A 24,968-nucleotide genomic window follows, 5' to 3' on the forward strand; every position below is an offset into this window, starting at 1 on the left:
GCGCCTTCAATCTGTCTAAAAATATTGAAACGAATGTTGAAGAAATGGCTCTGAAATAGCAAGAGCAAACATCCCACTAATCATACTTGATACTTGATTTTTCATTGATAATACTCGTTTAGTGTATTTTTTACTGTTTTTTAATTATTTAATTAAAAATGAAGAATTTTTTTAACATGAAAGATCGTTTAATAATTTTTTTTTTTTTTTTTTTTTTTTTTTTTTTTTGTATTAAGTATTTTTAGTTTTAACCAAAGGAATGTAATTATCTTCCAGGGAAAAACTGTTGAATTAAACAAGCAAATTTGGGGTGCAAGTCTACTGAAAAAAAATTACTTGCAATTTTTATCTTTTATAACTCAGGAAACCCCCTTTCCCATACCCTAAATTACAGGATTTTCACATATGGAGCGTTGAAACATTTTTCGCTCCTTAGGGGGCGGCAGCTTAAAAAGGTTCAGAATCACTGGTTTAAATAATATTTAAAGATGTCTTTGCTGTCGGTGAAACCATTATCTGTCAAAAATAAATACAGAAATCATAAAAAGGGGTTCAAAATAACATCTTTATTGGCAATACGTTTACATAATTTATTTTGCAGTTATTCTGCAAACATCGGAAAACTCGAACAAGTGAAATGATATATTAAACAGTTACAGTCTTTTAAATGCATCTCGCCATACTTTCCCCGCACTCAAAGTCCTAGATGGATAATCTAAAGGCTGACTTTTGGGGAGAATTTCCAACTCAATTCCACTCACGAATTTTAGTTCTTGATAGTCGTTATCATATTCCAAACTTGAAACGTAATTATGGATCCAAGAAGTTTCAATAACTATTGTCTCAGAGAACTGTGACTCATTACCTAAGGATGAATTCATATTCTTTAATCCACATACATGAATCAAACGTTGCTACTCATGACTATGATAGGGAATGACTCAAATTCTAATGCAATTAAAATCAGTATGTAATTCGTAATTTAATAAGAATCTGTCTTTAAGAGAAAAACATTTATCCGATGTTATCATTTTGTTCTGTTTGAAAAATTTTTGGTAACTGACTATGATGAGTATTCATAGTCTCGAATAAAACTCATAGTTCATAATAGGAAAGTAGGTAGAGTTCAGGGTAGTAAATAGGGAAGTAGATTTACAGCAGTTAACCTATTCAACATGAGTTACCTCTCTTTCAAACATTTTGCTCAAAAAAAAAAAAAAATTCGGCTTTAAACATTTTTACTAAAAAACCTGCTGTAGACACCATGTGACTTTCTCGTGCAACCTATAACTTTATACTAATTTTTTGCTGCATATTATTTAAAATTACTTCCTCGAATTCCATTAGATATATTTCTGATTCAATTAAGTTCTCATTTCGTGGCAGGACAAAAATAAATAAAAACTCAAAACATAATTAAAAATTGAAAAATATAGAAAAACGTAAAAAACCACAGTAAAAGAGTTTAAAAAATTATGTTAAAATTAGAGTTTCTACGCAAAATCAAACAATTCGGCCGGCATACGAGATGGCGGATTTTTGGGGCGCAAAACTGAAAACTTATTTATGGTCCTACTCGGCAAAAAGACACTGAAGGTGCAGAAACTGACTTAACTCACTATTTTCAAATAAAAATTAAGTTTCAAATATAAACAAGCATGGCTGAGATATTAGGCTTAGTCGAACTTAAACATTTAAATTGTTAATACTTCTACAACTATTGCATGCAGATTAACTAAGGGCATAAAAACTTAAGTAGAACATAAGAACATAAATCAATCACTTTTAAACAAAAATGCAGAATTTACCAACATAAGAATATAAACACTGAAATCGCCGAACTGAATAACATACTGGGTATATATATATACTTTTGGTGCAGTCGATTGTAACCAAAAAGGGAGGTGCACAACTACATGTTATAGAAGTCCCATATACAAAATTTCAACGTTTTGAAGCTACACGTTTTTGAGTTATGCGAGGTACATACGTACGTACGTACAGACGTCACGAAAAAAATCTCTTCTGAATCCATTTTAAATCCAATTTTTAATCCGTTTTGAGAAAAAGATCTTTATTCTGTCCGTACATAAAGTTATCAAACAAAAACATTGTTCAGATGGATTTGAGAGCGGTTAAAATTGATAGTTTCGTTGAAATATGATACTCGAAATTTTTCGCGATTACAATACTTCCTTTACTTCGTACAAGGAAGTAAAACCTGGTAATATTTTGGAAAACCTACGGGTTAATTTGAAAATTAAGACAATCAATAATAAATATTCTCTATGAATTGCACCTTAAATATATATTAGTTTATTCTAAATACATGCATATTCGAGTTAAATCTCACTTTGATTTGTAACTATTTTTAAACATGTTTAAGAAAAGTTCCCCCTTTTGAAATGCACCATACCAAACTATATATTTAGATTTACTGGAATGTTTATTACTATAACGGATATCTCTATGAATTTTTCTTCTACCGGTACATAATCCAGCGCAAGATAGATCTTTAAAATAGGTCTTTACTGTAGTTGGTTTTCTCCGTCTCAATTCATTTCGTCTCATCCTCAGAACATTTGTTAAGAAACACGTTGAACAGCTGTATTTGTTTTTGGAATTGCAACTTGAAAATTAAATGGCCATTTAAAATTCTCAGTACATATAGCCTACTTCTAAAATGAATTAACATTTCACGTTATTTTTCACTGATACATTCAGGATTGTTTCAATAAGATCTTAGATCTCTCCCCAAGCTTTTTAATACTAAGGCTCTTTTCGCACCAGTTCTTTCAAGAATTGTATGGTCTTCGTGCGGTTTCTAAAATTATTCAATAGGTTAGGTTGGATTACTTGGATACAGCAAATCCACAAGGGCTATCTGCCTACGATGAGAAATGCATTCATAGAGGATTTTCCGAGAGGAACTGGCTGGTATTCACTTCATTCAGCTAGTTCGTTCGCCTGGGGAACGACACAAACCAGATCGAACTACCAGTATTCAGCTGTCTTAATTACTCGGCCACTGGTGTGGCAATTGTTCAATAGGCAACAGATGTCGTGTACACACAGGTCGAGAAGGAAATGGAACTTGTTGGTCGATCAAGGACTGTTAGACTTTGCGAGCACACGATATGATACGAAGCACCTTTTAGCTTATTAGGATTATTTTTAGCGTATTATTTGTATGACTTCAGACAGCCCCTGAAAATAAAGGGCAGCAAAAAGCTATATATACATTAAATTAATAAAAAGTATATATAATAATAAAATAGCACATGAAATTTCATAGCAATAGTTTTTACTGCCAGGCGCTTTATATAGATTCTATTAGTATGTTTGCTAAATCAAAAATTAAATGCGTAATGAAACTAATTGAGGTTTATCAAAATAAATAACGCCAAATGAGATATCTAACTTGGAAAAGGAAAACGCTACTTTCAGTACTAAAATTAAGAAAATTAACTGTTAATGTAGTGAAGGACACTGGATTGTGATGTGAATGCATATAACTTCATAAAAAGATAAACACTTATGAAAAATAAACAATTATTATATAATTCTGAAAAACAAAGCAGAAACCTTAAATACGAGGAAAACTGAAACTGAATTTCTTTAAGCAACATGCAATTTTAAAAGCTTTGATATTTCAAAAGTTTTACCGCTTGGCTGTTGAAGTACTCAAGATGACCGTGAAGAAACGCAACATTTTTAGTAAATGAAACTGCTGAAGGTGCAACTTCATGGAATTATACGATATTAAAAAAAATGAAAAATATATCACGAAAATTAAAGTAACATGCAATGGAAAAATCAAACAAATTTACTCACTGGAATTAAATGCAATGCTGGATAATTTACGGGAGGGCTTATCGTAAAATTTAATTTTTTTAAAATTACATTTATTTGCATATACGAATTTAAATGGGTGCTATAAAACACATTTCATATTTGTTGTGTAATAATACTCAAGTTCATAAACCATCATAATCTGTCAAAACAATACGAGCCTCTACCTAATACCATGATGCATTACCTTTGGGCAAGCGAAACAGCTGAAACCCATTATAGCATGCAAGTCTTAGGCCCACCAGCGACGGAGCGGTCGAACACCGGTAGTTTGACATGGGTTCGATTCCAAATGTACGGACTGAGTGCATGATCGTTTTCATGGTTTTCTCCATGATGTAACGTGGATACAAGCTAGTTTCGTCTAGAAACTCCTTCAAGAAGGCATGCCTCTTGGGTAGATAGCCCTCGTGTACTTGTGCCGTAATCAGATCAAATAAACCAAATCGACTTTAAGTCTTAGTAAGGAACCGGAAGAAGATTATTTACGATTTGGAAGGCAGACGCGATTCTTAGCGATTACGCGAAGGCTGGCAAGTTCTGAGCTAGCGCTCCATGGCATCCCAGCAATACTCAATAAGAATAATAGTATACGTTCAGTTACGATTCGAGGACATAAGCTGGAACTCATCATCACAACAGTACAAATCTGGCCTTCTGACAAAGAGCACCGAGCTGCTGGAAGAATTTATTTTCGATTGACAAGGCAAATGCCCCGAAAGCATGTAACCGATTAGTAAATGTGGATTAGTAATAATATTCGCATAGTCTGCAGCAGTTATGGTGGGTTTTACAACAACCATCAATCCCAGGGACGACCGCGAAAATATTACTCAAAGCGACCACTGGCTTCTTTACATATTGCGGCACATGTGTCAATCAACTTCTTCCAAGAAAGACAAACGTTTTTTATTGCTTCATTATGGTGATCAGGAGCCCTCTGCAGTAGTAAATGTTGATAATACTCTATTAACAGACATGTATAACAAGGGTCTCCGCTATGCAGTCCCTATTCAACAGAATCCAATAAAGTGTGCCAGAGACACTTGGGTTACTTGGACCTGCATTATTTCCGCAGAAAATTTCGAGACCTGGAAAGGTTGTCTAAGACCAAACAATAGTGTATCTAAGAGAAATTTTTACAATTTCTCAGTTTGTCAAGGTGCAATTCTGACACTGAAAGATTGTCTGAATAGTTCAAAACATCGTTCAACAGATTTCGATGTCCTAGTGGAAATCTACCAAATTTCCATTAATTTGTTCTAGGTAAAACTCAGTGTTGTAAAAGGGGGAATGAACTGATTGACCTTTTGGCAAAACAAGCAATGAAAACTATTCCAATTCTTGAAAAAAATCTCAAATTTCCAAAATTATTCTCCAATTGGGGATATGATCTTAGCAATAAAAATTACGTTAGATGCGTTAACAAGGTATAATCGGCTGATAATATATATTCTATTTAGACTAGTGTCTCGTCAGTAGAAAAATATAAACGTCAGTTGAGGCACTGGTAACCGCCTATTTGTTGTAATCAAATGAAAATTCTTCGACATCAGATATTCGATAAGCAAAGAAGTCGAACACCTTGTCATCTACTACTGTTTCTGCAGTCTTTTTTCATAGGATCTAATATTAGGTCACAGCCGCCTGACAAGCAGTGACGTTTCTGAGATACTCCTTCGAAACCTTCGGAGCATAAAAATCTGGTTTCTGTCAAAGTTGCTTAAATCAGCAGCCTTCTCTAGCACATGGTCGACAAAGTGATGCCTCAATTCGAAGATCATCGAGGTCATTTGACTTAAACATTATCATTTAGTTTATGAGAATTCAAATTCTGCAACGTGGATAAAAACATTTTGCCAAATGGAGAATCGTTTTCAGGTGATGATTTAAAGTAAAATTAACACTTTGTATAAATTTGTAAACGATGAGTTTTAAAATGTTAAATCTTGTTAATATACGGCTTTTTCCTCTAGACCGCACCTGTAAATATACTATATGATATGATAGCTCTATCTTTATCGTTAAGTTAAAGGAGCACTAGTTACACGCAGCTCATCTCTGAGGTCTTCAGATGAAATTCTTCTGCCATTTAATAGATACTTTACAAATCTTTCGATACTTTCTGCTTCATTTCTCAATGACTTTCCTTATTAAAGTAAACAAGAAACTTTAGTATTGTTCCACTAATTTTCTTGTAATCTTAGCATTATTAAAAAACGTATTAATGTACCTATTATTAAAACTTGCTTGCTTCGTATGTACACAATCAGTTGTTCTCCTTTATATGCAGTTTTTATATTCATTCTCTTTTACTTTAAATACAAAAAATATTTACATTATCTCTACTGATTCTCTAGTAAATTAATAACTGCCCTTTTTCTCTCTACAGAAAAGCAGCCAAATGATTTCACTCAAATATTACTCGTATGTATCGCAGCTACTGCAATTTGATTCTCAGAACAAGACTGGGATAGCCAAATAAATTTTTAGCTCGCAGTTAATTATTTAATTCAGTCACATCTGTGCTTGATCAAATGACTATACCCCTTTTCTCTATTGCGAATATTTGAGTTTCAAATTCCAAATACATTTCTGCTTTACATATTTTTTAATTTGACGCATAAATGTCTGAAACCCCTCATGATGATAACCTTCTTAAAGACCTGCTGTATGATAAACTTTGAGGTCAGGTGCCACAAATGTACCAAACAACCAACGTTAAAGATGACCACATTTGAGAGTAACCAGTTTTCTTAAGAACATAAATAATGGTACTGAAGCCAATGACAATCGTGTTCTTTTGGCAACTACCAGCACAGAAGATCAAATTCACCTGAAAACGTGGGTAATCGTCTTGATTATATTTCACAATTTGCATTTAATAAACAAAATTTTTATAAACAAATTTCAGAAACTAAAAGTGTTCACACATCTTTTGGCTTACTCTTTATATGTAGTCGGCTTTATGCAAAGTTTATGCACCCGCATGTTTTGAAGTTTCTAATTAAAACCTTATCTTTTTCTAGTTTGCTCTTAGTTTCACTGTACCAAATAAAACAAAAAGTGCATATTCTTAAAAGTATAATAGAAGAAATTATAACTTCTACATAGCAAAATTATGTAGAAGTCCGCAAAACATCGACATTAAACAGAAAAAAAATAATTGTTTTCAATTTTAAGGGTTTTCTTAAAAAATTTTTAACCAACTGACTGGAATTAGTATTTTAAAATAATAACAGCACGAGTAAAATAGCCAAACCGCTCTTTCCGATAGAAACAAAATAAAAGAAGCAGACCGTACCTTTTTTATGTAGTTGCATAGATGTAGAATAACGTTTCTTGTTGCTTAGCATGATTTCAGACTTGAAATGTCTCCGAAATTTTGAAGAAGGGAAACCCTGTACGTATAATGCTTCCGTATGTTTCTTGGAAACCACCTGGGACTCCATTTTATTATTTTTGTAGTATCTACAACGAGAAAAACAAGTTTCAAAATTATTTGAATCAACACAAAGTTCTTTAAAGATAAAAAAAGGGGGGATGTTATAAAGTTCTATTTTAGAAATAAAAGAAGTGTTTCTTGTTTACAAAATGAATACGCTCGCCTTATCTCTTATTCGTAAACAGTTTTCGAAACTAAACCCTCACATTAATCGCGGAGATAAAAACTGACGATTCCATGAGAGAGAATCACAGATGCATCTTTCTGACCGATCATTCGAATGTGATGATTAGGTTTGGTTTGTTTAATTACGGCAAAGCACACTAGGGCTTTCTGCCTAAGGGGATGGATGCCTTCGTGGAGGACATTCTAAGGGAAACTGGCTCGTATGCACGTTACACATGGGGAAAACCACGAAAACGCCCATGCAGCCAGCCCGTTCGCGGGATTCGAAACTCGGACCGAACTACCAGTGTTCAGCGACTTTACCGCTCGGCCACTGGTGGGCCAAGTGATGATTAGAGTGAAGTCACTGTTTTAGTTATTGTTCATCGTCTTCAGCTTTTAGTCATATTTACAAGTTTGGACGTGTTCTTTAGACTATTTTTTTTTAAGAGTTGTGTTCAAAATGTTATGTTATGTTCAAAATGCTATATGTTAAGAAAATCGCAGTGCATCTCCTTTAGTTTTCAGTGTGTTAAAGCGTGTTGATTAGACCAGTGCATGCCAAACATTTTAGCATTGTGTCTCATTTAGAAATGGTTCAGACTTAAGGTCTGTTCACACCTGTTGAGCATGTTTTATAGACAGACCATAGACAATCAGGGGAGGTAAAATTGCGCATACATGAATGTGCAGCTGATTCAGCGAAATCGTCGACAGAATGCCAATTCGTGTTTTCTTCGCTTGACTGGTCGGTTCTTGTAACGGGTTGGCATTAAGTTAGAACATTTAGAATGATATTAAGAACAATATAGTTAGAATGTTTAGACTAAATCCTCATACCAGTTTACATGACGCAACAAGGTTTGGTTGTTTAGCAAAGAAGTTCGAATTACGCCACTTGTGCCTCGCAGATCCCACGTGTGAACATTCTTTTAATGTCCAATTGCTCTGAAAATAATAGTAACGAGAAGAATTATAGAAAAAATGTAATAAAAGAATAGCTATGTTATTAATTAACCAGTATAAATTTATCAATAAGTATAAATATACATAAATACATTATAATAGAAAGAACCTCAAACCTTTAATGACGGTCCGAAAATTGTCCCTTAATCTGTACTTTGGAACCATTGTCTTACAGAATTAAAAAATAACTAAAATTTGTCAAATGTTTGGCAAAAATTTTGAATTAATAATTAAGAAATTTTTCTATTTCATTTGAAATCACAAAAAGAATCCTAATTTCCACATTTAATCCCTTTTCTTAACATTTCCAAGCGGATTGAAATCAGTCATTGTTTGTCTGGATGTCCGACCAGTGGCACTTGTGTTGAAGATTATTAGAAACTGAGCGAGAAGGTTTTGATATATAAAACTACAAACCTGAAATTTCTGTTATTATTACTTTTAAGGAATGCAAATCTATGTTTTATAATGGCTATGCAATATCATTTTCTAATTGCCTTTCACGCTTTACGCTATGGACCCACTGCGGGAGTCGATGGAATTTTAAAGGGGTTCAGTGATGATCAAGAGGTCAACTGGACGTCAACAGCATATTGGGCTATCGACGTCCAGTCGTCATAATCAAGATCCCATCGATTACAAAAAAAAAAAAAAAAAAAAAATATTTAAAAAATTTATAACTAATTATTACTGATATAAAGCTATACCATTTAGTAAGGAAGAAGTCACAAAATACATTTAAGAGAAATACACATTTTTTTAATTTTAAAATTAAAAATTTTGTTTATACATTTTTTATGCAATAAATGCGATGTAAAAAAGAAAAATGCAAGAACACAAGAAAACATAGCCAAAAAAATACGCAAATCTTCCTCAGAAGAATTGTTATGTACAAGTCACTTGCAGAATTTAAAAGAAAGTTTTAATGTTAGAGCCCAAGACGCTGAAAATTCGAATGTGCCACCGTGGCTGATAGAAACGCCGAATTGCAATCTATTTGATCTTGATATTATGATGCAAGAAGAGTTGATTGCATTGAAGCAGGATGTTAAGCAATTATTCAAAGAACATGGGCTAAGTTTTGGAATTTAAGTCACCAGACGGAAATTTTCTAAAATAAAAGTTACTACCAAACCAGCGTTGATGTATCCCTCTTACCTGTGGTAAAATTGCTGAGCATTGATAGTTAGCCCCGGATTCGAACCCAGATGAATAAGCTGGCTGCATGGTTAGTTTTCGCAATGTGTAACGTGAATACGAGCCAGTTTTCCTTAGAAAGCTCTCCACGAAAGCATCCCTTTTTTTAGCAGATATCTCTTTTATGCTTTACCACAAATCATGTAAACCAAACCCTCTTACCTAGTAGAAGCAGGTTTTAATTAAGTCATCAATTTACCACGGAAAACACGAAATAGGTTGAATATTTTTTGAATGATGCGGCTTAAGAATGTTAAGCTATGTCCGATGTTAAACTTTCATCCTCGCATTAAGCGTAGTTATCACATTAATTAAAACCGAGCTTTGGGCAGTTACAGCTTGATTGTGCTTGAGAACTTGTTTGCATTTGTAAAATTAAACCAATAATAATACAAAAAATAATGGAACATAAACAAATCGCTTTTTCACAACTTTTATTCATATTCTTAGTCTCTTGTTATCTTTAAAGTTATATCATGATTAAGTTACACGTTGCACATTACAAAAACAAAACAAAAAAATGTAAGGTAGTTGATGAAGAAAACCATTCTTTTAAAAGGGACCAATGTAAAGATAATAATTGGGAACTCCTCCATCGATGCTTGGAGCTTTCAAATCTCGTAAAGGGGAAGTAGGGTCGTTTATGAATCCTCAGTTTATACGAATATTTAAATTGGATTACTTTTTGATATTATCTAATTTCGTATCATTGTTGAAACAAATTAATTCTAAATATATTTTTCTTTTAAATTAATTGGTTTTCACATTTTATGATTAATCTCGTTTTTGTTTTCCATTTATTAAATGCGATAGAGTTTACTTAAAATATGTATTTAAATGTGATTATAGAGTAGAAATAATTGCCAACACTTCATTTACAATTTTTGTTGCAAGGATACTAATTTTATGCGGAGAAAAGATAATTCTCTATCAGTTGCGAGATTAGTTGCAAAATTCATAAAATATCCGTGGCCTCATTTACACTAATAGTTTCGCAGTTAGAGACCTTATATTAATATCTTGCGAGAGAGTGGAGGTGGTATATCTACTAGAAATGAAACTATAACACAAATTATTAGTAACTAACTAAGCATTATATGATAAATTTTTAAATGAAATTTATAAGCAATCAAATTCTGAAAACTTATTCAATACCGCATGTTAAGATTAAGATTTCAAAAATATTCACAGCGCATATTTAGATTATTATGAATTGGATTATGTTTTTATACATTGCTCAGTCTTTTTCATTTAGCAGCATGTTTTTGAAAGGAAACCGTTCGACGACGATTGTTTTTTCTATATATTGATGGGCAACGGAGAACAACACTTCGGGAAATGACTTTACCGTTTTCCAGAATTGTAGGAAAACGCATTAATTCAAAGTTTTGTTTTCGGTAGGATTACACTTTGCAATATATATTTTCGGAAGTTCTAAAGGTTTTTGGTTTATGCGATTATGGCAAAGCCTCAAGAGCTATCTGCCTAAGGGAGGAGATGCCTTCGTCGAGGACTTTCTAAGGGAAACTGGCTCGTATACACGTTACACATGAGAAAACCACGAAAAATTCCATGCAGCCAGCCCGTTCGCGGGATTCGAACTTCGGACTGAACTATCAGTGTTCAGCGACTTTACCGCTCGGCCGCTGGTGAGTCAAAATTCTACCGGAATATAGTATAAAATTATTTAAATATGAGAAAAATAGAACAATTTTACTTGAAAATAAGAAATACGAAGAAAAAAATTTGAAATTCGACATTTGGTTAAAAATTCTGTCATTCACAATATCTTAGAAAGGAAATTTGCAGAGTATTAAAGTTGGGAATTTAGGTTTGAATGCATTGCATGCATAAGACAGCTGGGAAATCAAAGCATACTAGAATTTCTCATGTTTTGAATTGTTTAATAGTGTTTTAATCTCTCTTCTTCCCGTTGGATAGAAAGCAACATCTTATTTGCAGTTTCGCTCTCTTTTTATTATTTCCTTTTGCACTGAAAATTCACAAGAGAAAATCTCCATTTAGTACTTAAAAACAAGTTTTGCTTTTCTTTGTAAGTATAGTTATAACTAATTGTCTAGGCAAACATTTTATGAAATCAACGCTAGGTATTTGAAGATTATTCTTAAGTAAAATTTATCGTATTTTTAATGTAGAAAAGTGTTATGAAGCGATCATCTATCTGCCTGAGGAAAAGAATGCCTTCATAGTGGACTTTGGGGTAAAATGGCTCGTATTCACGTTATACTTGGAGAAAACCAAGAAAACTTTCATTCAACCAGTGAAAGCGAGTCGTACCAAGATAGGTAGATGAACAAGGTCAGCCTCTTCCCATCTTTTAAGTAACTTACTTTATGAAAGTCGGCGAAACGTAGACCTAAAGGGAGTAGAGAAGATGCCGAGCAAACTAAGAGTTAGTAACATCGTATAACAGCACACTTTGTAGTGTGTGTAGTCAACATTACCAATATTCATCAATTCATAATTACCAGTATTCATCAACATTACCGCTCTGCTGCTCTTTGGTCTAATGCTAGAAATGGAAGCTGAAAGTTATGAAAAGACTCTCGAGAAGTTAACTTATATCTTCCGTAGAAATTTCTTTTATTATTACTTATGAACTTGAAATTTCATTCTCAGCTAATCGTAATCTAGACAGTGTCTGATAGCCAGAGAAATAAGCTTATCATGATTTGAGATCTCTACTTGAGCTCTTTGTGGAACAATCCTCGAAACTGAAGCTTTTGAGTCTGGCAACAACGAATCAACCTTTCGTCAGACTGGTCAGGCTATATTCCTTTGTTCGGATAAATTCTTATTTAGTCATCATTTTATTTCCATTCAGCTTTGAAAAGATCATTGTATGATTTTATGTTTTATTATGCGAAGGGCATAAGATTTCTTCACGAATTTAAAATCGGAGTAAGAAGTAGAGCTGAGAATAAAAATCGTTAATTTAGTGTCAAATTGGTAAATGATTTTTTTTTTCCACTTGTGTCTTTCCACTTGTGTCATCTTCTCTTCTTCACGAAGCTATTTGCTTAGCGAGCTGGGAAAGAACAGAAGATCTGAAAGAGTATAACAAAAAAAAATTAAAAAAAAAACGAAATCAAACATTTTACAAAATTTAACGATTTACGTAAGGCAGATCAGCATCAAAGGAGCATTAGCCAGCCATATTTAGAAAAACTTCCCTGAATTCTGATTTAACAGCTCGAGCAAGCTACATATTAGAATTTGGGAAAAAGAATGAAAGCGTTCTTTTTTGATGCTAAAATAGCGAAAGAATGCGATACTTATGTAGAAGCAGGCGAGGATGATACACGCAGCCAATGATATCATCGTTGACTCAGCTTTCTTGCAAACGCTGCGGCAAGCCTAGAAGTTGTTTCTAGAAAGATGCGATTTTTAGCGCTCCTAAGCTATGATAAGAAGAGCAGGGCTTTTTTATTTCAACGTTAGCCTCGGGACTAATTAGTACAAACATACTTCATCACTGCTTCATTTTCTGTTGGTAAAATGTTTTCAGTGGAAAATCGTTAGGACAAGATTTTTTTCTTCTCACATTAATTTTCACTGCATTTTGTATTATGCGGTTATTAGATTTACCAAATTATGAAGTAGAAACAATCCATTATTTCCACAGCGGCCGAATTGTGTAAAGTCGCTATTTGACTGGCAATTCTACCCAGGTGGAAATCCCGGCGAAAGGGCTGGTTGCATCGGCGCTTTCGTTGTCTTCCTTATGTGTAACGTAGATACGAGCCAGCTTCTCTTAGAAGTCCTTCACGATAAGTCTCTTCCCATAGGCAAATAACCATCAAGCTGCTTTATTAAATTTAGTCATCTGTTATTTTTGCCAAAATTTCACAAGCATTCTATTTCTCATTCAATAAAAATGTATTCATGACAGATGTACGATGGAAATGTAATATATTGTAAGCAAAATTGCCGTAGAAATAAATTGATTCGAAGAAAATCATTCGTGCCCTTATTTAGTGTGCATGTGTTCGTATAGGGCTACAAAATATAATAATCTATTTGATGCGATTTTGAATGCGCCTGCCAGACAGTACCCATATGAAAACAAAAATCATGTTTAATTCAACTGGTGTCAAAAATATATTTCATCGCCGAAAAACGCCTATAGATTAATAGATTATTGGCAGTGGCTGCTGGCTTAAATCCAAGTGCCAAGAATGCTTACAAGCTATAGAAGATATTTTTTTTCCTAGATAAAGATTTCACAGCGAAAATAAAATTTTTCACGATTTACAGTCGCTAGAAGAACTGATCTTCTTTAAAAAACATTCGAAGCAGCGACTTTCTAAATTAGAATGGGATTCTTTGACTTCAAATGAAAACCGCGATATTAACTAAACAATATAGTAAATTGTCTTTTTAAGAGATACAGATTCTTAATCTAATACCACTGAAATTAAAAAGGACTTCTTTTGGAGAAAGACATGTACTGGAAACTGTAGCATATCATTTGCATATTCATCGAAATAGTAACAGATGGAGCAGGAGAAATACCTGTCACGAATATTTGCTTGCCAAAACTGTTTTCCTCAGGTACAAAAACTTTGGTACGCCAAATACAGAGGCTGTTCGCACATTTTTTAGACGCTTTTGGTAAGCGGTAATAAAAAATCGTTTGCTGCAAAAGAAGTAATTGCAATTGTACTATGTTTTTAACAGTGAAAATTATCGTCTGTGGCTTGAAAATTTTGTTTTCATTCAAAATGGCGAATTTAACAAAGTGATTCGAAGGCTACATTTACGCTCTCTCTGAAGAGAAATATGCATACTCCGTTATCCAAAAACGATGTGAGAATCATGGTTTTGTGATATCGAAAGCGTCGATAGGTAATATCATCAACAAGAAAGGAAAAAAAACGTCAAATTGGAGCCTCAAGTGGGACAAAAATTCCAAACAAGTATCCAAGGAAAAAACGGACATCTTCGACTATTGCAAAGATACGTTGTTTAATGTTAAAAGAAAATCTCCCTAGTCAAAGGACAGTTGCAAAATCATTAAAATGCTTAGTGTCCACTGTGAACAAAATGATAAACGTTGATTTAAATCTTATGAAAGCGAAAAAACGCAATGTGAATCATCTTCCAAAGCATATCGCTCAACGCAGGACACGCTGCAGAATTCTATATGAGAAACACTTATCCAAAGAAAAATGGAAAACAATTGTCACAATAGATGAAGCATAGGTGAAGCATAAGTGACTGTAACAAAAAAAAAGCGATTTGTTTATCATAAAAGGGGAGAAAAAAATTTAAGTACATGCTTCAAAAAATCGAAAGAAGTTTTTCTAAGGGATTCATGATTGTTGCTGGTTTTTCTTATAATGGCACATTAAATATAAAGAGAGTAAAAAAAATGTCAAGATTAACTCCAAATACTATCAGGAACATATTTTATCGCCAATTTTTCTGAATGAAATACCATCGCTTTACCCACAGTGCCATCAATCTGTGATACTCCATCAGGACAAAGCTAGCAGTCACACATCAAAATCCACTGTAAATTTCCTAAAAGAAATGGAACAAAAAACTGGTATCAAGGCCATACCCTTCACTGATATCCCTACTAAACCTCCCGATGAGTCACCTATGGATTTTTGTGCTTTCGGACTTTTAAAAACTGCATTATCCAAACGTAGTCCCAAAACCCTAACAGGACTCTGGAAAGCTGTTCGGGAGGAATGGGATAGAATATCTCTTCTGCCACTTCAGAAGGCATTATTATCCTGGAAATTGCGGTGTCGAAAGATAGTTCAGAGTAAGGGATGTCAAATAGAACATTTAAAACACAAAAATTTTATGTAATTTAGTTTTGTGAATACCATATACATCGTCTAAAAATGTGTGAACAGCGTCTGTAATTACTTCTCACTGCATTTTGCGCCAAGAAAATTCATATGCTAAGGTGTTGTTCCCCAAGATCAAAGTCGTCAGTTTCGGGAATTTTTAAAACAAATGGAAAGCGAATACGGAGGATTTATTTTCAATACCAAGGCTGACTGACTAATTTGGTTTAAAGCGTGTATACGAGCTAAATAAGTATGTGAAATTATTCCTGAAAATGAATGAATTTGAATACAGTAAAAAAAAAAGCATATTCTATTTCTGTAAAAAGGCACTTAAAACCGCTGAATACTGTCAGTTAGACTCGGATTCGAACCCTAAAGAATAGGTTGGCTGCATGGTTGGTTTTCTTGATGTGTAACTTGGATAGGAGAGTTTCCCCTTACAAAATCCTCCATGAAGGTATCCCTCCCTTTAGGAAAGTAGCCCTCATATGCTTTGCCACTCACAAATAACCAGAGTTTTGAAAAAAAAATTAATCTGAAAGCTTTCAGATTTTATTTAACGCCCATACAGGCCTTTTTTTAACGTTTTTGTGTGTTACCGTTATTTATTAAATATCACGTTCTTCGCACTTAAACCATAAAATTCAATTCAACAGCAATATCCCAAACTATTTAAAAGAGCATCCTTTAGAATTTCCGATACACAGTCTCGCGCGCTAGAGATATTTTTCCCCCCGTGCCATTGCTCTCTTTGAAATCGTTGAGTTTCGTAATCAAAAATTTAAAATTTTTATTTGAAATGAATAATAAAACAAATTTCAAATTCGGGCTTCTAGATGACCATATTCCAGTGGAGGACTAAGTTATTCATAATTTGATATCTCTAGGTATCGCTGTTTTATCACAATGCGAGAACACATAATTACATTTATGTAGATTTTTCATTATTTAATTTCTTCAAATATAATACGGGGCTCTAATATTTGGTGTCGGCAATTTAAAAATCGATTCGCCGTTTATAGCGGACCAAAGCAAAATGCCAAAACAAAATTCTAGCCCTTCCTGGAAAATTGCCCCTTTGGGCTAAAAATCCGTTTTACACAAAAAGAAAGCAATAGGAGTTCAAAGATTTCAACATATATTTTACTTCCTTTTAAAAACGTAAAGGAAAAAATTAGTTTTGATACTTCATCATTCTTCAGTTTGAAGATTTTAAAAATACCATATGGAATAACTGTTTTCAGTGCTGCATCGAATTAGGAAATGAGTTTCAAATATTAATTTAGTTAATTTTTATAAGAGTTATTTTCCTTCTAAAATTTCCTTTAATGCTAGGCAGATAATTTGTTAGCAACAATATCTGAGAGTAACTGCTTTCAAGATTGGAAATTATAATAGGTGATCTTTTCGAAATGATATGGTGTTTTGGTGTATTTAATTATGGCAAAGCACACTAGGGCTATCTGCCTAAGAGGAGGGATGCCTTTCGTGGAGGACTTTCTAAGGGAAACTGGCTCGTATACACGTTACACATGGGGAAAACCACGAAAACACCCATGCAGCCAGCCCGTTCGCGGGATTCGAACCTCGGACCGAACTACCAGTGTTCAGCGACTTTACCGCTCGGCCGCTGGTGGGCCCGAAATGATATGAGACTGGGTTATTGCTAACAAGTGGCAATCTCTTCAGATATAATCGGATACTGAATGTAGTTTTGCTGAGAGACAATGCCAAATATCTGAATGGCAGTCAAATGGCAGCGTAACTTCTAAACCTTGCACACTAGCTCCAATGTCTCTAAGATATACTACCTACGTTCTTTTGCAATTAAGATGCAGTTGTAATTGAATGGGGGATATTTTGTCTTTCAGGAAACCCTTTACTAAATGTAAAGGGTTAGTATTCTAGAGTTAATTTAGTATTCTAAATTTTCTTATTATAATGAATTTTTTTTTTTATTTTTTCACTTGTTAAAAAATCATTTTTCAAATTTTTTATTCAATAATTCTTAATACTTATTCAGTTTTTTAATTAATTGGAATATAATTCTGTTTGCTTTTAGAATTAAAAAAATCCTTCAAGTTTGATTTATGAATTTAGAAGATAAGGTAAAATTGCGATAATTACAGTCTTCAGAGAATTTAAAAATTAAAATTTGGCCCTCTGCCAAAAAAGTTGCTAATCACTCTTTCATACTGTTTAATTAATGTTCCTGATTTTTTTTTTTTTTAACTCGCATGCTATTTTTCTTCAAGTACATCGATTTAATTTCACGATTGGCTTTGCCATTACTTGAAAATCATCGTAAAACTATTTATCTATTACAGACACGTGATGCCATTTTAATCTTCAACTCTAGAAATAGTTTCGAAACAAATATGACAAAATTCGTAATGTGGGGTAATTTTCTCCACAAAAGAACTTTAATGCAAAAATATGAGTGTGCTGTAACCAAATAAAAATTTTCAGTGTCATATACTAAGAGACTGAAAGAACAGTATGAAATTTAAAAGTAAGATCGTTTATACACTTCGATGGTAGCTATATGAAATTAAAGGACTTCTTGACAGAGTTGGGTGTTAATTCTTAGATTTAAGAAAACAGACTGCTTTCAAGGCAAATGTATAAAATAAAATCAATATAATTTCGAGATTTCATTGATTTCGAATGAAACATCAGATAGAACCATGATGTGCATTTCGGATATACTAAAAAAGAGACTGCATACTCCATTTCGAAATATTTACCTTGCTTTAATTAATTTTTCACTCGGAAATATAATTCATTCAAACAGAATTAAAGGAGCATTAAAATACATTTTTCATCATAGAAACACCTAGAACCCACCAATTTTTTTTTTTCTTTTTCAACAAACGTAATTAGCTGTGAATCGAAAAATGGTCCAGCCCGGGAGGAAATTACAGCTTGCTGAAACGATCAAATATTCAACTGCGCAGTTCGAATGGCGTCGTACTTTTATAATTACAAAATAGTGTATTACTTTCACTTTTGACTCATGATCTAATTAGGAGCTGCGAAGAGTTAAAGTAGTACATAATATCAAGTAATAAATAGCACGGCGCCGCAGAAAGTCATTCAGAGCTATTTCCGCGTTTTGTTTTCTTGAACAAGTGTTGCTTAAAATGAAAAAAGAAAAATGACTAGGAAGTGGGCTGTACACTTCAAGGACATAACCTACTTTTTTATTTGATCTGAATTTTATTCAAATATATGATGCAAACACAGTTTTAATATCGTATAGCTTGGTGTACGTCTATATATGCACCATAGAAGCCAATCAGAATTAAAACTGAGAAAACTGCAGCTTGTTTTTATATATGTTGTGTATATGAAATAAGACAGAATTTTTTATCTAAACATTTCTCACAAATGCTAACAAAATGTACGGTTACTTTATTATGAGTAAACATCATTTCCATCTTATCTCCTTATTTCGGAATTTTTTTGTGAATCTAATATAAAAATTAGCTTTGAGCCGGAGATTTTTTTTAGATATTTCTGCCTGTCTACAGTATTTTCAAAATTTATTTATATGATCTTTAATTACTTCATTTCAAGCAACGTTTCATTTCATCAGTACCACCGAATTTGCTATCAAAACTAGGCTGACAAAATCTGTAAAAAGAAGGGCGCCAGTTTGAGCTTCAAATTAAACCTTGGACGTATATTAATTTTAGAGATATGCTTTGGCCTCACGCATGTCACGCACGTCAAGCACCAAAAATATTCTATATAATATATGCTTCTAGAAGAAAAAAGAAGTGAGCACAATCTTGCTCCTTGTTTATGTTAATAGAAGAGCTGCAAGACACGTTCGAAAAACTTTGGTACTACATTTCTTTTCAATTATTCAATAGGTTTTCAAATTTTGGGAGAAAAAGCACATTTCTTTTCAATCTGTTTGCATATCGAGAACATCAGTATGCATAAAACTTCTTCCAATAAAAATAGAGGATAATTAGAACGCAGAAGTGAAACAAATATGTGTACAATCTTGCTCCTTGTTTATGTTAATAGAAGAGCTGCAAGACACGTTCGAAAAACTTTGGTACTACATTTCTTTTCAATTATTCAATAGGTTTTCAAATTTTGGGAGAAAAAGCACATTTCTTTTCAATCTGTTTGCATATCGAGAACATCAGTATGCATAAAACTTCTTCCAATAAAAATAGAGGATAATTAGAACGCAGAAGTGAAACAAATATGTGTAAATATATGCATAATGTGTAATAATTTCCTCTTCAGAAACTAAAAAAAAACTAAAAAAGCGAGTAGCACACCCTTTAGTTAAAGTGTGAACGATGAATGTTTAAAAGGATAGTCACTACAGATTGGTATTAGTAACATTTTGAAAATTAGAAAACATTTTATATTTACATAAAGTAATTTAATGTGGAGATCACAAGCATCAGTATAGAATTAGTCTTAGATAAAACAGCCAAACAATCATGCAAAAACCTTTTGAACCATTAAGATAATCAAAAATTAATAAAGGGTAAACGTTAAAGTTAAAAATACATTAGAAAAGGTAGATATATAAGTAAAACTGTTTTCCAGGAAGAAAATTACCAGAATGCTTTACCTCGTAAATTTCTTAATAAAATGCATTTAAATAACAAATAAATTGTTAGTATTTTAAGAAGGTTTACACACACATTTTACACGCTTCTTAAGCGGCTGCTTCACAGAAAAACAATTAAAAACGTTAAAGAAAATCTGAAAGATTCCAGATTTTATATTAAGCTCAAAGGGGCGTTTTTTAAACTTTTGCGTGTTATCTTTATTTTTAAATGTCATGGTCTTCACACTTAAACCATAAAATTCAATTGGACTGCAGTATCACAAAATAATTTAAAAAGAGCATATCTTTAGAATTTCCGATACCATTCTCGCGCGATATAGTTAATTTTTTTCATAGAGTGTTACCACTGCTCGCTTGGAAATCGTAGATTTCGTTAATCAAAAATTCACTAAACTTTTACATAATATGAAATAGATTATAAAAAAATTCCAAATTTGGCCTTCCAGATGCCGATATTCGAGTGGAAGACTACGTTATTCAAAATTTGACATCTCTAGCTACCGTTGTTTTTTCACAGTGCAAGAAACATGCATACATTTATGCACATTCTTCATTCTTTAATTTCTTTAAATATAATCTAGGGCTCTAATATTTGGTGGCAACAATTTGAAAACCGTTTATAATGAACCAACGCAAAATGCCCAAGCGAAATTAATAGTCCTTCTGGGCAAATTGCCACTTTGCGCTTAAAAAAATAATAATCGTCTAAAGTGTGATATCTTTGAAAGCACTTTCTTTTCTGCAAGGGTAAGTTGCAAAATTTACACATATACCTTGTTACACTACGAAGGAGCACACATGACATTTGACGCAGTTTGATATCAAAATGTTGTAATAAACTTTATTAAATAATGAAGTCGTGTGATATTAAAATGTAGCCAAGCTTCTGCCGCTAGATTTTCAACAACTTAAAAATAAGTATGCGTGATACTTTTCTTGAGATTCAAAATGCGTCTTCGGTGGTAAAAATATTTGGAGTACCCTTTTAATAGCGGGAAATAATGTTAACCATCTTGTTTGTGAATACTCTAGTATCATTCAAAAATCGTTTTCTATGAAGACTGCAGAAAGTTTTCAATGTTTCTACTCCAACAGTTTATAGCTTAGAAATAATCATTTCTACACTTCTGGTCATTCACATTGCAACACCACGAAGAAAAGCAAATACAAAAAATATATTTATTGTACGTAAGCAGTATGGCATGAAGATAACGTGATTAAATTTGTAAGCAGTTTGGAGGTTTACAGGGGGGGGCGAAATTAGTAGAAACAGCTGCCACACCTGGCAGGTAAAGCGGTCCTTACCCGGTTAGGCATGGAATCGAACTGGGCTTGCATGACAGAAACGGGCAACTCATTCCATGCTGCTTCAAGTCTGTACCCATACTTCATCAACCCTCTTAGCTGGAGATAGGTAACGGGCCAGTCTTTCAGAAACACATGGCCAGATGTTTTCAATGGGTGACAGATCTGGAGACTGTGCAGGCTAGGGCAGCAATCGAATACCCTGCGTATCGAGGAAGGTCAGAACACGACGCGCAACATGTGGTCTTACATCATCTTGTTGGAAGATGGCGTTTTGGCAGGCCTCGAAGATAGGGCACAACCAGAAATCCACTATACAACTTTTCTTTTATGCAGTGCTTCAGATGTCGTTTCTTCCTCCCGCGTCGTCTTAATGCGCTGAAGTTCTAATCATCTGCATATCCCAATCTCTTCTTCCTTTCATGTGATTTTGACTTTCGTCAGGTCATTCCTTCCTGGCATTGCAATTTTAATGGCCAGCAGCGCATATCATTTAGAAAAACATCAGCTGATGTTCTTAGTGTTAATGACAATATGAGTTGCACATCTAACTCCAATTACACCATGGTTAAGATTTCGTTTCAGTTTAACAAAATATTATTTTCTCCACGTCTATCAGTTTCTCCAAAGTTAGAATTCGTATTATCGGCTCAAAGACCAATAACGTTTTCTTTTAAGTTATTTTCTTTAAGATAGGTGGTTAACTATTTGATGACACTATCGGATGTTTCACCAGGTAAGGATTTAAGTTCTAAAATTTTTACTCTAACTCTATAACGTCAATCTATAAATCTAACAAGTACTGGAAAAAATTAAGTTTTATTTGCTTGTAACTGGATGCATCAGTTAAGACAAACAAATGAACACTTTTTCAAATCACTGGTCAAAACTCTTAAGGCGTAAGGGATGAAAACATTTAGTATTATTGCTAGTACTTAAATAAATATATGCATTTAAACTTTTACGTTCTTACTGTTTTTTGGGACAAATGCTATAATGCTCGAGACAAGGATTGAAAATTCGGGACGTATGCCTCCTTAGTCATATAGGCTTTTTTTAATATACATGTTCGGATTTCTAATCATTGAAATAAGTTATTCATAAAGTGACTTGGACATGGGCATCCACAGAGATATCTTTTGAGTATGAACTACATACATTTAAATCAAATTTTTATTCGTTTTATTTGGCGGTTTACAGTTATATAATACAGTACTCTCCAATAAAAAACATGCATTTTTACATGCGCCAGTATGCAATAAATTTTTTATCCAGGCGGATCATTCGCGTTCCGCTTCTCCCCGTAAACGGCCAGAATCCTAAAATCTTGTCCTTAAAATATACCAAGCCTACAAAAGAGATATATATATATACACACAGCTTCATAAATCCGCATATATTTGAACGGAAGTCGCAACTTTATAACCTTATTTACTAACAAAGTATAAATTTCCTGCAGTAATTGTTCTTAAAAGTTATTACATGTCCGAAACGGAACCTGCGACCTCCACATGTCGACGTTGAAGGCCAAATGTCTGCGTGGAATGTTTATTATTGTCGTGGCTTCGTCTGCAAAGTGGAGGATATCCGACAATCGTAAACGCAAAAATAAATAGCTATCTGCATAGGACAGATGTTAAAAATGCTGGCTCAGATGTTAGACAGAAAAACAGATAAGGTTTTCTCACTCACATATCAAACCTGAAAATGGCCTTTTCATGAAGTTGACATACATAAACTTCCTGTAAAACCTGAAATGGCACGTAAACTGAAGTGGAATCTACTTAAATTCTTCTTGCATTGTATATGTGAGGAAAGAAGGAACTGCATTAAAAATATTTTTATAATCAGCAGTCAAAAAATCTCAGAAGAGAAGACTTTTCGAAATTTTATTAATTATATTTTATTTATTAAGAATTTATTTTCAATTCTATTGAGATCTTAAGGTGATTACGTGGTTTAAAATGCCAAATAACACGCATTAAGGATATGTAATTTATTTTTTGAAAAGTAATTTAATAAAACTAATTCTTGTAAATGCGTTTTGATATTAGAAAACTATATTTAAATGAGATTCATTTAAATTATTGCATTAATTACATTTAAATGAGATTTAAATAATCATGAAAATTTTCGACTGGTAAAAATAAATCGTGGAAATGAAAGATGAAAAATTAAATAATAAATTGATGCATGAATTCTTATTAAGGTTTTCCTAAATTAATGACATAGCTGCGAAAGTATAATAATGTCACGTTCGACTTATTTTTCGGTAGGGATTTAGGAATAAATGTACACTTCACTTCAATTTTGTTAATGCCTGTACATTTATTTTTACGGATCACAATCAAAATACGTTCCCTAATTCTGAATATTTTTTCACTTTTTTAATTAAAACCAAGGTGAAAAAAATGCATACTTTCCTGATAAAAGAGTCGAAAAATTTACAAATGATTAAAAGAAGGTTATAATTACAAATAATTGCAAACAAGCTAATTATGTAGGATTTCATGATTTTCCCGTTCGCTATGCGACTATGAACGAGCTCGTTCACGAAGGCCTGGGACACTAGTGGAGAACTACTGAACTGAGTATATCCAACCGCTGAATACTGGTATTTCCACCTGGACTCATAACCCGGCATTCGGGCTGGCTGTGTGGAATTTGCGAAGTTTTCCCTCGAATGTCCTAAATATGAGCCAGTGTCTCTTAGAAAATCCTCAGCGAAGGTATCTTTTCTCTTGCGAAGCTAACCCTTATATGTCATATGCCTACCTATCAACTACGATAGCTTTCTTAAAGTCCTATAGTCATCGAATGCCCTACATATTAAGTGCATTTGGTCTTTTTCCCCGCATGGACCAAGCTGGCGGAAATCCCACCAAACTTAGCGCCAATCATTCCTGAAAAAAAAAAAAAAAAAAAAAAAAGTTCGCCCTTTATCCTCTTTGTTTTTGTCAACATACCTATTATTAAGATGTAAAAAAAGGCCGAGAGTTGTTTTCCCTTTTATAAAACTAGGTAAAAAGCAAACATAGCTTACATCATTTTTAAAGGACATCTAAAGACATATTTATAGGGTACTTATTCGACACAAATTACCGAGTAAAAAAAAGTCAGTCTGGCTATTAAGTCAAATACAATATATTTGTAACTTAACCTTTCTCTTCAATAACAGAAGATGACGAATATTAACTTTCGGCTTAAGGCAGATAAGCATAAAAGGTCTGGAGGTCTTGTGATTTCTTTATGACTACGATATACTAAAAAGATGGCCTCTTTTTTTTATTTTACATCCGAGCCTTCTGCATCTCCTATTGATTCAGCCTTTCACTTTATATTTTCTGCTTTCCCAAATTAAGTTAAATGACACTACGTTGAATATGTGTTATTTCTAATGACGTAGTGTACTTCACGAAGATTCCATACTTATTGTATAACTCCTGGCTTTATTGTGTTTTAGTGCTTTAATACTATAGCAAATCACACGAGGGTTATCTGCCAAAGAAAAAAAACTTCGTGGATGTCTTTCAGAAACAAATTATCTCGTATTGTTTTAGCATTCATGCATCATTTAGTATAATTTCGTAGTTATATATCTTATTCT

The 24,968-nt window shown here is 33.3% G+C and overlaps 2 protein-coding genes across 2 annotated transcripts in view; both read right to left on the minus strand.

The window, feature by feature from the left end:
* Positions 1-545: 545 nt before the first annotated feature.
* LOC118197375 (uncharacterized) overlaps positions 546-24,968 on the minus strand; it is a 31,082-nt gene continuing 6,659 nt past the window's right edge. Inside the window, exons 2-3 of the mRNA XM_085817310.1 lie at positions 7,157-7,323; positions 546-865 (exon numbers count right to left, since the gene is read on the minus strand). Of these exons, the coding sequence (XP_085673436.1) occupies positions 654-865; positions 7,157-7,304 (360 nt within the window). The 5' untranslated portion in view covers positions 7,305-7,323 and the 3' untranslated portion in view covers positions 546-653. The remainder of the gene's footprint in view (positions 866-7,156; positions 7,324-24,968) is intronic.
* The window catches only part of LOC118199269 (uncharacterized), a 243,724-nt gene continuing 227,055 nt past the window's right edge, over positions 8,300-24,968 (minus strand). The window contains exon 6 of the mRNA XM_085817307.1: positions 8,300-8,410. Coding sequence (XP_085673433.1) covers positions 8,395-8,410 — 16 coding nt within the window. The 3' untranslated portion in view covers positions 8,300-8,394. The remainder of the gene's footprint in view (positions 8,411-24,968) is intronic.

This window comes from Stegodyphus dumicola, chromosome 5 (genome assembly GCF_044657685.1).
Source record: "Stegodyphus dumicola isolate Sdum_Otavi_A_Nest chromosome 5, ASM4465768v1".
NCBI classification, from domain to species: domain Eukaryota; kingdom Metazoa; phylum Arthropoda; class Arachnida; order Araneae; family Eresidae; genus Stegodyphus; species Stegodyphus dumicola.